At 36.6% G+C, this 17054-nt stretch overlaps 1 protein-coding gene across 14 annotated transcripts; it reads left to right on the top strand.

The window, feature by feature from the left end:
- Nucleotides 1-199: 199 nt before the first annotated feature.
- Nucleotides 200-16837, top strand: znf207a (zinc finger protein 207, a). 14 transcript variants are annotated; one of them, XR_012398296.1, is made up of 14 exons: nt 200-308; nt 3122-3248; nt 3353-3491; nt 3590-3766; nt 4788-4863; nt 4968-5038; nt 5119-5264; nt 5799-5879; nt 9208-9426; nt 9726-9882; nt 10472-10656; nt 10853-10937; nt 12576-12630; nt 15941-16837. XR_012398296.1 is itself a non-coding variant. In XM_009299526.5 (12 exons), the coding sequence occupies exons 1-11, from the start codon at nt 268-270 to the stop codon at nt 10630-10632; spliced, it is 1395 nt and encodes a 464-aa protein (XP_009297801.1). In that variant the 5' UTR covers nt 200-267; the 3' UTR covers nt 10633-10656; nt 10853-11185. The 14 variants fall into 14 exon arrangements, 4 of the variants coding, with proteins under 4 accessions (XP_009297801.1, XP_005164066.1, XP_068072467.1 ...); XR_012398295.1 differs by lacking the exon at nt 15941-16837 and having other exon boundaries at nt 12576-15086; XR_012398305.1 differs by lacking the exons at nt 5799-5879; nt 15941-16837 and adding an exon at nt 14494-15086.
- Nucleotides 16838-17054: the final 217 nt, after the last annotated feature.

Here is a 17054-nt window from a genome sequence, read left to right on the forward strand (position 1 = left end):
ATAAACTGTCTTTATTCAGTCAGAATGAGTCTAATAAAAGATAACAATGAGTTGCAAGAAGACACACACAGATTCTAGTTTGTCGTCAGATCCATAAGCAGTTCGCTCAAGTTGTGGATCTCCTATCCAGTTGGTGGCGGTATTACTGGTAATGAGTAGTCATTGCGTTGAAATCTCACCGTCACTTCCTTCTTACTCCATTTTATTTCGGCTAATGTTTTGATCGGGTCGAGCGTGGTGTTTGCTGCAGACGCTGGTGAATAAATCATGGGGAGAAAAAAGAAGAAGCAGATGAAGCCCTGGTGTTGGTATCCTTCTTTAAAAATATCGCGCAGCTGTTCTTCATTTTTGTATTTGTTTATTGGTACGAATGAGCTCACTTCCTGTTTGCGGCCAACGCATTGTTCGCATGTTTAGCTGATAACAAGGCCGTGTCTTCATACATCATAGACGCTTTCAAATTGGTTTTGTGTTTGAATTCTGAACCCTCTGTAGTGCAAGCGGGCATTTACCCTAGCAAACGACAATAAAATAGTAAAATAAGAGGTTTGGGTTGATCGGAATTGTTATAAAGTACGCTCAACCTGTCATTGTCATCGAAGCGAAGACTTCACTGACTTTAACGTATATGTCACGATAGCTGTTAAGATTACTTACGTTATATGATAATTTGTGTTATTGTTACTTTTTAATGTGTAACGTGTTTACCCCTTTTGCTAGAACAGATTCTTAACCCTGGTGTTATGATATTATATTAATAAAACGTTCAGCAATCTTCGCATGTAAATGATTGAAGCACCCGTGGTGGCAATGCTTACACCTGTGCCGACTCAATAATACAATATACCGTGATAACGAGCATGAATATGATATTGTGATCGTGGAAACTACACAATACCCTGACTAACTTTGTATAATTAACGTTATAAATTTTAGATTTAATCTATCGATAAAAATTATGTGTACAGTATAGCGTATATTATTTAGGTCATGTAATTTCCTTATCTTTCTTAGTCTATTGTGTAGCTTCAATCTAAAAGTTGTAACTGTTTTGTTCATTGATCTAATAATTTCCAATAACGAGTCTTTTTTTAAACTAACATACTATCTTTTGTAGTGGTTTTTTACAGTTGATGTTGGTTAAAGGTGCAGTAGTTAATCAGCCAAAATGCTGAACGGTTTGCATAATATCTTTGAAACACAGTCCCACCCCTGCTGTCCAAAGCCATGTCTCCTGATATCATGAACGAACACCTTAAAATTGACAGTAGACAACCAACTATGTTAAATCATGTCATTCACCAGTTAGAAAACTTCATAGTACTGTATAATACTACAATACAGAACAAAAACTGTATTATATTTAGCACTTTAGCAGTTGTGTAGAAGCAAAACTTGTCATAATGCAATATTTCATGCATGCAAGGAGCTCTGGTCTCACTTTCTTACCTGCTGTCCTAAAGTGACTCCTGTATACTTAGTGGTTGGCTGGTGGCATGCAGGAATTACACTTATCACTAAGCCATACTTGGATGCTATTTCAGAGCGAATATTCAGAGTAGCATGGTGAACAATATAGTGAGCGCGTCACAGATTGCCATTGTTCAAAAATGAACCAATGTGAATATAAAACCAACTTCACCTCAGTAAAGCAGGCTAGACAGAATAGCACTGTTTGGTTATGTTTTTGTTAAACTAAATCAAGATCTACATTAATGATGCTGTTAAACAGGGGTGTCCAAACTCGGTCCAGGAGGGCCAGTGTCCAGAAGAGTTTAGCTCCAACAATTATCAAACACACTTGAACCAGTTAATCAAGAGCTGCGTCCCAAATCGCATACTTATGCACTATTCTACTTTTTTTGTAGTATAAATAGTGTAAGTAGTGTGTTCACACTGAAAACTCTAAAAATAATGAGTGCACTTTAATTACCCGGATGATGCACTCATTCAGCCGCTAAAATGAAGTGTGGAATGATGGACACTTCACGCACTCAATGACCGCAAGTTTGCTTACGTAGCGGAAGGGGCGGAGCTATCGGACGCACATGTTGAATAACTTTATTTATTTTTGATGGTGAAAGCAAAATTCTCCTACGAGAGTGAATATTGCGCCTCCCGATGGCGAATGCGACAATACTCACGGCAGGTATTATTTGATAAGTCGATCGTTTATTTCACTGATTTGGCAACCATCAAACGTCATCAGAGAAACGGTTTGAATTTCCGTTTAGTAAAAAAAACATTAGTTTGCCATTTGGGACAACACTACATACATATACTATCCTGTTGAGTGTGTAAGTGCATAAGTACATAGTGCATGAGTGCATAGTGTATAGTGTGTCATTTGGGACGCAGCTAAGGTCTTTCTAGAAACATCCTGGCAGGTGTGTTGAAGCAAGTTGGAGCTAAACTCAGCAGGACACTGGCCCTCCAGGACCGAGTTTGAAAATGCCTGCTGTAAAAGGTCCCTTATGAAACTGAAAATAGTCAACACTGAACAACACTTCTGTGCATATAGTCCATTCATAAAATAATTAAATCTACTTCAGCTCTGCATGACTGAAAAAGTATTAATACATTACCTGTCTAAAAGAAATACTTCAACCATGGTGTTGTCCCTCCTCCAGCGTCCAAAAAGTAACTCCAGTATTGATCCAGGATTTTTAAAGGTTTTGATTCAGCATTTGTTTTTGCGGTCGCACACTCTCTCTCTCCCTTGTGTGCAAGTGTAAAATACATATAAATACATTTAGATCATTTACTTTAATCATTGCTATTGGAATGTGTAGAGACTTTTAACCAGCACAACAAAACATGTTTCTGAAGACAATCGCCTACTGCACCTTTAATGCATTAACTAACATTTACTGATGAGACCTAGTTTTAAAGATTTTTCTGTTGTGTATTAAAATCTTTTTGCAATGCCTTAATCAGTTTGAAATTGAATAAATTTGATGGTTTACTCTGAATGATACATATAATAAAACAGTAAACCAAAATTTAATTCTTTGTTATAGCTGTTAAAGTACCTGTTACAAGTGCTTTTTTTTTGTATAAATTTCTGTCTTTTTTTGGTAAAAACTTGTTCTTGTATATTCGGCTTTAACTGCAAACTCAGGTACTGTAACAGAGATTTTGATGATGAAAAGATTCTCATTCAGCATCAGAAGGCCAAGCATTTTAAGTGTCACATATGTCACAAGAAGTTATACACGGGTCCTGGTCTGGCCATTCATTGTATGCAGGTGTGTAGTTTGAATTTTGCATTTGTAATATATACTCCAATATATAATATCTCTCTAATATGATTTACATTGACCAATTCTCTATTTTGGTTTGTTTAATTAAGGTTCACAAAGAAACTATTGATGGTGTCCCTAATGCGATACCTGGAAGGACTGACATAGAACTGGAGATCTATGGTATGGAGGGTATTCCAGAGAAAGACATGCAGGAGAGGAGACGTGTACTTGAACAAAAAACACATGGTAGCATATTTCATTTTCTTTTCTTTGTTTATTTTTTACTGCCAAAGAGAACCCTTTAGTAACAATTGTTTACATTTTTTTTTACTTTTTGGCAACAGATCAGAAGCGAAAGCAGAACCAGGATGATTCTGATGAAGATGATGATGATGAAGAGCCTGGACCCTCTTTCCAACAGCCAGCAGCAGCCGTTCAGCCTCAGGCAGCCTACGCCCCTATGACTCAGCCCGGAATGGCCCCTGTCCCAGCACCAGGGATGCCACCTGGAAGCTACTCAGGTGTGCATTTTAATTTCTCAAATAACTCAATTAATGCAAAGTAGTAGAGATGCAGGAATTGCTGATTATCCACAAAGTTGATAGACACATGTAGGCTGCATTTACACTACAGATCTTGATGGTCAATTCCGAGTTTGTCTGTATCCGATTTTTATTTTTTGCTGACCCACTTAACATCATCTTTTAAAAGTGGCTCGTATCTGATTGTCTGCATTTTCACAGCACACGACAAAGGTGCAATGACCAGGAAGAAAAGAGCAGGGAGCTTACTGACAGCTGATAATAAAAAGAGCGCTCTTTGCTCCATTCCTGTGTTTAATCTGTTCGCAGGGTTTCATTTTTAAAAATTCTTTTCGACAAGCTGTTTTACTATATAACGCAAAAGTTCTCATTTGGTCATCTTTTTTTTATCTAAACGTTTTTAAACCAGTAGGCATTTTAATGTCATGTCCATGGCGTGATTTATGCACGTGATTTATGCAACAGTTTTACATTAGTTTATATTGGTTATGTGGCGGATATTGTGCGCTCTTGCCCTCTCGTTTACATGCCTAAATATTTGTGCTACATGACAATGTAAAAGTCTTTTTAAGCCTTTGTGTATGAGATTTGAAGTTTGAGACTGCTGTATCTGTTCTGAAATAAGTGTCATACTTTCATTCGCTATGGTTTTTAATGATGCATTACTCGCATTAACAGGTGAAAATCAGATCTACCTGCTTACATTGCAGACACAAGGGCACAGATCTGAATCATATCGGATAAATTTCAACATGAATAAGGCCTGAATCTGATTTGAGTAAATCGGATTTCATGTGATTATTTATTTTTTTCCTGCTTATACGTACAAGGGCTATAACCGTTCTGTGCCACATGAAAAACCTTGGAAGTGTAAATGCAGCCATCTAGCATTATTATTGCTTTCGGGTAATCAATGAACTGTTTATTTAAATAAAAGTTTATCATGGCATTTTGTGGAAATTGACATCTACATGTTATTTTTAAATGGCTTCTCTCTAAGGAATGCCTCCAATGATGCCTGGTGTTCCTCCAATGATGCCAGGCATGCCCCCTGTCATGCCAGGAATGCCTCCAGGGTAAGCATTGATAGAGTTTGAATGAATTACTCTTTTGTGTATTAAATCTATGCTGTTGCATTACCAGTTAAGCTTTTTCTTTTTTTGTAATTTTTATTTAATAGCATGATGCCAATGAGTGGAATGATGCCACCGGCACATGGAATGCCACCAATGATGCCAGGCATGCCACCAGGTATAGTAACCTTCACTTTAATGATCATTTTGAATTTAAGCATTGTATGTACTTTATTTATTTTTGCTTGTTCTGCTCAGGTATACCTCCTCCTATGGGCCACCACCCTGGCATACCCCACATGGCTCAGGCTCCTCCTGCTGCTGCCCGGCCAGCTGTACCTGCCACCACAGTATCCACACCACAGACAAGTGTTTCCAAGCCACTGTTTCCCAGTGCAGGACAGGTATGTTTTCCCATTTTTTTTTTTATTATCTGAAATGTACTATGAATTCTATTTACAAGTAGCATGTAGTTAAACATCAAGCAAACAAAACATACACATTTAACTTGGTGCTGTTTCTCACATGCCACTAGTTTCACTTTCACTTTAAATTAATTTGCTTAGGCTTGATCTTTATCGATAATACAAACAAGAATTGTTTCTACTGAATACCATAATGATTGGTTTGTTTGTTTTTGTGCTTTTTTGTTTTAAATACTGTTGAGTGTATTTAAAAATCATGTTTCTGATGTATATATGAAATATTTTTATTGTCACTTTAAAAGGACTATTTATTCTTTAAGTTGGACCAATAAAAAAACTGATAGATCAGACAAAATAAAAAAATAAAAATCATCTAAATTTCTTAATTTATACCAGAGCTTGTAGCATGAGAGTGTGGTTTTGAATTATACTTGTTGATGGTAGTGAGATGAGCATCAGTCATGTCCAGAATCAAACAGGGTCTTTATTGTGTGCTCTCTCTCCACGCTGCAGATGGGGACTCGAGCTCCAAGCACAAGCTCAGCCTCCTCCAGTCTGGACACCTTGTCAGCATCCTCTAAACCGCTGTCCCAAGTATGCAGTAGCTTGCTGACTCGGTGAAAGAGCTGCTTTATAAAACTATTGATGGCATGTAACAGCAGACAGACCTCAGACTTCCTCCTTGAATAATTGATTCTAGAGGACATCTGAAGTGCTTCGGAATAGACAAATAAGTTTTATAGAGACTCATTTTTCCGTTTTGCTAATTTTGTGTTATGTAAAATAGCTTAAGTGTGTGTGTGAATACAGTGGCCCCAAAATTATTTCAACACTTTGGAGGGAGAAAATAATGTGCATTTATATGGTGCATTTGTCATGTATGGTTATATATCCAAAGTGCTTTACAATCATAAGTGGGGATCTCTTTACATCACCACCAGTGTGCAGCATCCACTTGATCCTGATTCAAATTTTTTAACCAAAAAGGGTACAATACTTTATTTTGATCAACAAAATGTTTTATACTTTAAACAATAAGCTGAATCAATAAGCTTTGTATTGATGTATAATTTGTTAGGATAGGCTATTATCTGGTCAAGATAACTTTTTGAAATCTGGAATTTAAGGAAGTTACTTATATTGACATTGGCCGGTAAAAGATTCTGATGCTATGATAACCTTAGATTAAAAACATCTTGGTTTCACAGTATTGTGATTACTGCTCTAAAATATAATCTTTTAAATGTCAGAGTAAAAAACAAACCTTTTTCCTCTTTGAACACAATATATATTTTAATTTGAAAAACGTCAAATATTTTGGAGCAGTAAACATGTCAGGATAAATAATTAAAATGAATCATTAACTACTGCTGTCTTCATTAGTTTAAAAAACACTGATTTCATTACAATTTAAAACAAATGTAACTTTTCTGCTGGAGATGCTGTTCTCCTAAAAATTTTACTTCTAGTGTAGGAATGGTAAAGCACAAAATGTTGGTGGTTTTAAAACCTTGACTTCTCCAATCCTTCAAAAGTTATCTCCTCATGCCTGGTCACTTATAATGTTGCCTATTTTGACAACAATACACATTACTAATCAAATTTATTTTGATATATTTACAGTTAGAAATATGCAAAATATCATCATGGAACATAGAGCTGCATGATTCTGGCTAAAATGAGAATCGCGATTTTTTTTTTTTTTTTTTTTTTTTTTTTTTTTGTTTAAAATAAAGATCACGATTTTCTCACGATTCTGTAGATGTAAAATAAAGGTTAATACGAGTGGGCTATTATTATTGTTATTTCTTAATAATACGATAAAAAATATAATCATATTATGTGTACATCTACAGTTGGTTAAAATGCTAAATTTTGTATAGGCTTGTAATGGTGGCCTTGTCTTGAACAGACAATAATTTGGACCTATATCAAATGCTTGTCGCAATCATAACTCTTTAATGTGATATGATTATTTAAATGATGTGCTCGCTTTCGGTTTAATTTTCACTAAGTGCCTTTCATACTTCCCGCGCGGCTCAAAATGATCACTTGGTGCAACAAACTGAATATTATTTACAACTCTATTACCTGTTATTCACAGCCAGGTTTTGTTCACTAAAGTAGACTTGATTCACAGGCGCGCACCAGTCCGCCCGCCCTCTCTGTGGTAACAGGTCATGGTCAGCTCACGTCATGTGAGATTTTGCGGTCGCGAATACATCATTACATGAAGACAGAATGAATTAGGGTGAATTATACCTTATGAATACAGTATGTGACTCTTTCAACGCCATTGGTGTCCACGTTGCTAAACACTGTACGTAAAACTATTTGAGGCCTTGTGCGACTGCTTTTGCGTCTCTTCTGAACTTAAAAATATGATTGGCTGAATCGTAGAAATGCTGGATTAAGATCGTCCAGGGTGTCGAATCGAGATCTCAATATTTTATTGTGCAGCTCTAATGGAACATATTTACTTCATATTCTACTGATGTTTGGAATCAGTAAATTGGTGATTTTGACCCATGCTATGTATTTAAGATCATTTCCAAAAGGAAGCCATGCAGCAAAGACATTTTTTTTAAATGAAAGCTAGATGACAGAACCTACATAATATGCACAATTCTTTTACATAATTCTAATATCAGTCAATAACTGATCTGATGCTTATTAAATCTTTGCTTAAAGGTGCAGTAGGTGATCTGCCAAAATGCTAACCGCTTAGCATATTATCTTTGGACGGCAAGGAGGGACTGTGATTCAAAGCCACACCCCCTGAAATCGCGAGCCCGCGCACCGCGTCACAACAGCTGACAGACAACCCACTAGTTCATGTCATTCGCCAGTTAGTTAGTGCCAGCGCCGTGCAGAAATTACATGAAATACTTTAAATATTTGCTCTGAAATAGCATGTAAGTGTGGCAGAGTAGCGGTAAACAGTATAGGAAGGCTATCATTGTTCAAAAATGACCCGATGTGAATATAAAAGCAACTTTAGCGCTATTCCGCCTAACCTGCTTGATTGAGCTTTTTACTGGTGTTTTGTTGTTAAACTAAATTTAAATCTACATTATAGATGCTGTCAAAAAACCTTATGAAACTGAAAATAATCACATCAATCTTTCACCGGGAGATTTCAGTGGCTGAACAACACGTCTGTGCATATAAGTCATTCATAACACAACACAATCTAACATAAAATAGTTTCAAAACAGGACATTACCTGTCTAACAGTAATACTTCAGCCATGGTGTTGTCCTTCCTCCAGCGTGCTAAAGTAACTCCAATATTGATTCAGGTTTTTAAAAGTTTCAATTCAGCTTTTGATTTCTCCCGGTCCGTCTCGTGACCGCGCGGCCGCTTTAAGGGCGAATTATACCCGCGCCTGGCTTTACAGTAATCGGCCCGAGCTCGGCTGTCCTTCAGCGCCTCCGGCTCCGACTCAGCATCTGCGAGCGGCCCGCAGCTCGCTCGGAGCGCATGCGTTTGTGATGCAGACGGGCATGCGCTAATGGCGGATCTGCGTGAACACATGCGCAGAGTTCGAAATCTACATTTGCTGACAGACAGTCTGACCTGCCTATCGGAATTAAGGGAGATGACGGTCTGACTCTATTTAATTGGATAAACATTTTTTAGTTTTATGCTTTACCCAGCATATAAAAATACATACTAACACATTTAATCATTTACTGTAATCATTTTAACCAGCACAACAAAAAATGTTTCTGAAGACGATCACCTACTGCACCTTTAATTTCTAGACTGTTATTACAACGTTTTTTTTTAAATATTGTGTGTACTTTTTGGGGCCACTGCATTCATAAATTTTTGTTTGGCATCTGTTTACTGTAGTGCCTAAATGCAGTGTTGTGTTGAATCAGTGAATGTATCTAATCTTGTCCTGGTCTCTCTGCAGGTCCAGCCAGCTGTTTCTGGTGTAGCAGCGAGCTCCCCTGCACCCTCTGCTGCTCCTAAACCTACATTCCCAGCCTACACCCAGTCCTCCGCCACTGCTGCGCCCAGCACCAGTAACACTGTGACCAAACCCGGCACCCCAGTCACAAGTAAACCTGCAACCCTCACCACCAATAGTGCAACCAGTAAGTTGATCCACCCCGATGAAGATATATCACTGGTAAGTGAACCTGTATTTTTAAGCTTTGCAGAAATAACTGATCATCTTTGGAATGATCTATTGCTTGTGTTTGATAAAACCTGTTTCAGTATTCTAGACCGCTCCGAACTTGACATAGCTTGTTGAGTGGAACATGCATTTATGAAATTTGAGTGTTTTTGTCCATATAGTGGAAGTCAGCACATGGCTCAAGTGTTGTTTTTAGCTTTCGCTTTGTCGTCTTTAGTATTACACAGAATATAGGAAGTAAAAAAGTTCATATTCATGTCCTAATGTTTTTTGTGTTATGTATGTTACAGGAGGAGTTGAGAGCACAGCTGCCTCGCTACCAGTTTAAAATCCCCAGTGCAGGACAGGTCCACGTTAGTTCACCACCAGTTGCACCAGGAGGTGGTGTGTTGCCCCCTCAGCAGGGCATTCCTGCACAGCAGCCAGGTGTTAGGCATCCCATACAAGGTGGGGTGTGTCTAACTGCTCAAAAACTCTAATCAAATGTCTTGTTACTGATTCCAAAACTGTGATCATTATCAATACTATTTTCTATAATTTAATGCAAAAAGATTTTAAGAATTTAGAAAATTAAGTTTACAAATGCCGGTAAGCAAACAGGAGACATCAATAACTAAATACAGCACATCACTTGAATTAGATGGCATGTTTCATTAGTAAACTAAATAGGTCATTGTTGTATTAATACAGTAATGTCATGTTTCGGTTGTGCATTTGTTGTCAATCCCTCTGTTTATATATGTGCAAGTGACAATTTGTGGTTAACCAATAGCCTTCACCAAAAAGACTAGTTCAACTTTTTTTTGTATTGTACTGTAATACTAGGTACCCATAGGAAAGGGTCCTGAAAAGTGTTATGATACAGTGCTAAAGAAAGTGGAAATGAATACATGCTGTACTTTGCTGCCATTACACAGCTCATCCTTTCCAAATGTTGATATGTGCAAGTGTGGAATCATAATGCAGCAACTGCAAAAGTTCTTTTTGTTTTTGAATGTCTGCTTTAAATGCAACTTATCCATTTCTTCTCATGCAGGTCCATACGGTGCTCCGCCGCAGGCAGTGCCTGGGTATGTCCCGGGTGGGATGCCACCATATGGCCAAGCTCCACCAATGGTTCCTCCCTACCAGGCTGCTCCCCCTCGGCCAGCCATTGGCATGAGGCCTCCTGTAATGTCTCCCGGAGGCCGCTATTGAAGCGTCACCGCTGGTCTTCATTAGGTTTGCCGATTCAAGCATTTTACCATCTAGTGGCGTGCTTTACTATCCAGATCAGTAACCGTAACCCTCCTTGTTGCAATGAGGAATCAAACTGTGTAACGCATGGGACATTCTGATTTTACCCAGTCTTTTATTTTTAGATCTACCCTTTGTTGCAGATCATACAGTTTGGCTTTTTTTCCCATGTTTTGTTTAGGTTTTTAGAAGTGAAGTGTAGTAAATATGGTTCGTATTAATTTGAAGCGGCTGGAGTTTCGTACAGCACCTTTATCAAGATCAAGGCAAGTCACTGTAAATATACTACTGTACTAAAAGTGTGAAGCCTTCGCAGCACCCATAGGTGCTGTTGGGCGTCCTGTCCCCAGCTTTGCTTGGTGAGGGCTTCAGATAGCTGTCACTGTTGAGTTTATTTTTCTATGTCTGCTTGTCTACATTTACAGTGTTCCCTCTGTAGGGCCAATAACAAGGACTCCTGTGAATGATATCTGTATTGTTCCACTTTGAATTGTAATAAACGATTGAAATCTAACGGCTGTTTTTTCATGAGCAAGTAAAGGCCAGTCCCTCAAGGTTTGTACTACAGTTGATACACATGATGGCTGTTATTTGTATGAAGATGGTGTGTGAGAATGTGTTGATGGATGTGATGAGAGTTGAAGCGATTGCTTCTACCTATTATGTTCCTACCAGTTTTTTCATATTGAAGTTTAAGGGGTCAAATAATGAGGAATCAAACTCGCTTCTTTTGAGAAAAACTTTGTGCCATTTTAATATAACTTTTTAGAACTCAAAAACAGTCCTAAATACACAGTCTATTGTACCCAAACAAAACGCAATCTAAAACTATAACTTTGACCAAAGTTCATCTAGTCAAGTGTCACAATTTGAGCAGCACAGATGATCAGCATTCAAATAGAAATGTATAAAATGCTGCAACAAAGTAATTCAGAAAAATCAAAAATCTAATTGTGACTGTTTTGGTGAAATGAAAAAGAAGAAATAAGACCCCTTTCATTTCTTTATGCAAGAACATGTATGGTTCACTTATAGAAACCAAGATAAACAACCTTTCAGTTAGCGGTCTTCCTAAGAATGGAAGGACTCCAGTAACCCTTATGATCCACAGAATTGTTTATATGCAGACCAAAGGCCTGTTCACACCAATGACTATTACACTTAAGACATCAATCATGTAGCTAAGTTTACATTACAGCTATATGCATAATGGCACGTAGTAACAATGTTGTGCATCGGTGTAATGCCAAATTGCCATTATCATTATACTTAATCCTGGTGTGAATTGGCCTTTAAAGCGCTTGGTTCACTCAAAAATGAAAATGTATTTACTTCTCCTTCACTTGTTCCAAAGCTATTTGAGTTTCTTCTGTTGAACACTCAAAAGATGTTTTGCAGATAGCTGAAAACCTGTAACCATTGACTTTGATAGTATTCATTTGAGTTTCATGGAAGTCATTGTTTACAAGTTTCCAGCTTTCTTCAAAATGTATTTTGCATTCAACAGAAGAAAGAAACTCATAAAGGTTTGTAACTACTGAATGGAAAGTTGTAAATACATTTTCATTTTTGGGTAAACTATCCTTTTTAAAGGGCTAGTTCACTCAAAAATGAAAATGTACTTGGTTCACTGACACTCAGGTGGTCTTTTTATTCCTGTTGAACACAAGATATTTTGATGAATGCTAGAAATTGGTTGCTACTGATGTCCAGAGTAAGAACATCAAATACTGTGGAAGTCAGCAGCTGCAAGATTTCAACATTCTTCGAAATGTCTTCCATTATGAGTTTTTTTTTGAGTGAATGATCCCTGTAATAGTGTGGTTTTCAGGAAGAGACAGGTTAGGTGACTGTAGTTCCCTGTGGTTGTTGTCCTAAACTGAGGATTTCTCTTCTCCTTGTAGCGATGCCATGGGACTGGCTGAGGCAGAGTCTCAGTGTTGTCCTGCCCAGGCTGAGGCAAGTCTCGTATTTTCTCTCTTTACTTTCTGTATTCAGGGGGCTTCACAGCCATTTGGCTGTTGGATATTAATGTCCCCAAACTTGGAGCAAGTTTGGCGATGCCCTCGGTTTTATTAATATTAAGGGAAGTCTTTTTGACTAACTCTTAGTTTTAGCTGTGACTATTGTATCTAACGTGCTTCAAAAGTTTGGGGTCAGTAAGATTTTTTTTTAAATTCGTAATCACATTAAATTTATGAAAAGGGAGTGAAAATACCTTAACACTACAAAAGATTTCTATTTCAAAGTATTGCTACTTTTTAAAACATTTCTGTGGTTATGGTTTTCAGAAAAGTCTGTAAAACTATACTTAACATTGATAAATGTAGGATGATTTAGCCAAAAATGAAAGTCTACTAATTTTCCATCAGGCCATTCAAAATCTAGAAGATCTTTTTATTCTCACAGAACATTACATACAAATTTTAACTTAATGATTCAAGTCTTCTGCACTTTAGGAGTCAAAAGCAAATAAAAAAAAAATGACAAGTTTTTATTTAACTCAATTGGTTTCAAACAATACACAAGATATTTTGAAGAAAATGTAAAGCCTGTAAATACTGACAGATCACAGGTTTTTGGCATTCTTCAAAATATCTGTTGTATACAAAAATAGGAAACCACTGTTTAAAACAAGTTAAATAGTGAGTAAATGACATTCATTTTTGGGTGAACAAACACAAATCAGCATATTAGAGTAATTCCTAAAGGATGAGATGAAGACGAGTAATGATGCTCACAAATTACCAATTCATAAAACTAAGCTTTGCATCATAAAAATAAGATAAAGCATTCAAACTAAAACTTAATATTGTCAAATGGTAATATTTAACAATATTACTTTAGATCTATTTTGTTAATCCCATAAATGCAACCACAGTCGGCACAGCAAAACCCTCTGAGTAAAATGTACCCAGTTTGATACTATTTGGCCCCTTTTTAAATGGAGTTAAAGTTACTCAAGTGAATGAGACACTTAAGGATAAATTAGGTGATGATTGAGCACTGATGATGAATATTTGCTGTTGATAAACTGACTTCAGTCACAGCCTTTGATGAAATCAGCTGAAATATAATACATTGAATCTCAAAATCTCAGCAGAGGATCATTAAGCAACTCCACAAACCGCAGCTTTACTTGATACCAACCTGTTTGGCCTTATTTTAAGAGAGATCATATACTCTCTGAACTGAGTAAATTTTACTCTGAGGATTTTGCTGTGAAATTTCTTGAAGAGCCATTAAAAAGCTTACTAACCCAACACTTTTGAACAGTAATGTATGTTAAAGAAAATGTTATTTTGCACCACATCTGTCAGCATGCTGTCGATTACCACAGTTGATGATTTTGACCTCTCTCAGTTTGTCAGAAACACCAGGAGCTGAATATATACCATTCGCATGAAACGCAACATAATTAGCAGTCATGCTAATTATTTTGTCTTAGTAAATGCTCATGAAATTTGGTCTCTATCAGAGGCCAGTCTAATCAAAGGTATCTTAACCTCTCCGCAAAAAACAGCAGACAGTCCTCCACCAAGCTTTTTATATTGTTCCCCTCATTCCCAATCAATCAAGACGCCACAGATTCGGTCCATGAGCATTGTTTAAACCCAGAACATTCATTTAAATCCTTGTGGTAAGCTATAGTGTGCTTTTTGATCAAATGTCGTGTTGTTATGAGGCTATAGTGTTTGTGCGCAGTGGCTCACCTGTGTGATTTAACTGATTCACAAGCTTTTCCGCTGGTTTTTGAAAAAGGTTAGCACACGTTTGACAATAATAATAATAATAATGTGTATTATGGATCTTTCTCCACAGTTTGTTTTAATATTAATTTGCAGGACTGCTCCGAGGATTGATTTAGCATCTAGCCAACCATATGAATCAGGTAGTTTGGTGTTTTGTAAAGTACTGTCTGTGAGTTGTTTTTTTTTTTTTTTTTTTTTTTTTTTTTTAAATCTGTCCGGTTACCATTGATTCTTGTTTAAGGAAAATGTAACCCAGGATCCACTTTACAGGTTAAACTGAGTAAGTACAATTATTGTGGATTTGTAAATCTCGATGTTGTACACTCTTAAAAATAATGCTTCCAAAATATATTTTTAAAAAGTGATGCTGTAGAATTAACTGTAGGTGATTTTTGGTTCCAAAATGAACCTTTCAGTTACTACTATTACGATTGTGTGATGGACACTTAATCGATCTTCTGTGAATAGAAAGGTCATGTGGATGCTAAAGGTTTTTTATGGAACCAGCAGTGTCAGTAAAAGAAACCTTACTTTTAAGAGTGTAGAGCTTCAGTAATTATTCTTTTTACTTGCAAGGTAGTATCTGTATCTTCTTTTCAATATTTGACTGATTCATTTCCCATTGTCCTGTTCTATAGTAATAAAAGCTGAGATGAAACTGAATGAATTGTGTATGTCTTTTTTATATAAATTTGTGTGTAATAATATATAGATATATTATTTAGACCTAGATAAAAAATGTAAAGACAAAAAAAATCAATTCTATAATATATATATGTACTGCACAGGATTTTGTCACAACAAAACTAAAACGCACCGGAAATTAAGCAGACTTTCGTTGTCTGTGTTTGGGTGGAGCACTGCTGAAAAGAGACTGTAGAGGTGATCCTCGGAAGTTGCCTATTTTTTAACGACGTTCAATAAGCGCATCATGCGAGTCTGCTACTTACTCTGGATATTTTTGGCAGAAACATTAGGTATGTTACTAGTGGATACACAAATGTTATTGCTATTAAAATATTATTTAGCGTTAATTCAATGGGATTTACATGGACATTATTTAGTTTCAGAGTCTCTGATGTGTGACAGTAGTTGAAAAAAAGTCTAGCACTTTGGTTTTTGGAGATTAGTTTGTATAATTTGCACAGGTGCCATAATTTAAGAAATCGTCAAAGTGAAATATTTTTATTCTGAGGATTTCAATTTACTTTTATTATAGCTGTTATATTCTCAGTACCAGCGAGTGAGCTTAAGGTTGATAAAAATCATAATTTTGTACTCTCTCAAAGATAAATAATAGTTTAAGGATGCAGACAAAATCGGTCTTTAAAATTAAAAAGTCTTTAAAAACACACACAATGTCACTGTATGTCATTTTATCCGCACGCTGTAAATGCTGGGTGGTTTTAACTCGTGTAGGGTCGAATATACAAGGATCTCTTAATAAATAAAAAATGTATCCATATTGCTTGAATGAATTTCTTTTTAATGTTCTTATTTTTATGATGACTTTATAGCGTATCAACATTTCCGCTACATCCAAAGGCTTGAGGGTGAATCTGTGGACATGTTTTGTGGTGCACAAGCAAGTGCATCATTCCCACTAAATCTGTATTTACGACGAAGCTCTGCTCATTCAGAAAGTGTGTTGAACATCTCTGTAGATGGAAGTGCAAGAGCAGAAGCACGGACTGAGGGACGCATCAAGATTTCTGGACAGTTACACACAGTTACTGTGACCCTTTCTCATTTAAAACACACAGACACAGGACTCTATACCTGTGATTTCTCTGGAAACTTATCACATCAGCCTTCAACGAACACAGTTTTCTTTCTGCATGTGCACACATCAGGTGAGTATTTACTTAATATATCTACCTGCCACCAGACAGTCGCGCGTGCTCTGCAAAACGCCTTTTCCGGTCTTAAAAAGTTTGTCCCGACCGGGTTTCTAAATCTCCTTGGATGTCCGGGATTCAACTTTTGCTTTTGCTTTCTAAATCTTATATGTTTTTGCATTACTCTTTTATTAAACCCTACTTTCCGCTTGCTTCACTGCTGACAGCGCGCACAGCCGAAAGGCGAGAGAAAGACGAGATTCAGAAAAACGTTGCTGTATACTCAGAGTACACCATTAGTAATGATTATTCAACACATTTGCCTTATTTAAACAATCTACATGTTTTAATCGACTGCGATGTTTTTATTCATTTTATTCATTCATTGCTGATTGTTTTATTAGTTTGATGATGACGACAGTATATCTTATAGGCTATTTTACATATGTAAATGCTTTGGCATTCAAGTTTGCTTTGAACTTGAAAAAGAGAGAAGCAGATTTGACCTGTCAGTGTGTACACATGACTATTGAATAGCACAAAAGAAGGTAAATATATTTCTTTTTGTTATTTCAAGTGTTTTTTGTGTTTTTTTTTTTTTTTACTTTAATGGTAAAAAAAAATCAAAAAAACGTAATGTAACAATTTATTTTTACAAAATAGTGTGAATGTCTTTTTCAATAATAGTAGTGTAACTAAAACTTACTAACATCAACCTAGATCAGACACAAAAACTCTTACACTGCCTCATAGTACTGAATAACATTGACAGCTACACAGGGAATATGTTTAC

The sequence above is a fragment of the Danio rerio genome, chromosome 3 (genome assembly GCF_049306965.1).
Source record: "Danio rerio strain Tuebingen ecotype United States chromosome 3, GRCz12tu, whole genome shotgun sequence".
Lineage (NCBI taxonomy): Eukaryota > Metazoa > Chordata > Actinopteri > Cypriniformes > Danionidae > Danio > Danio rerio.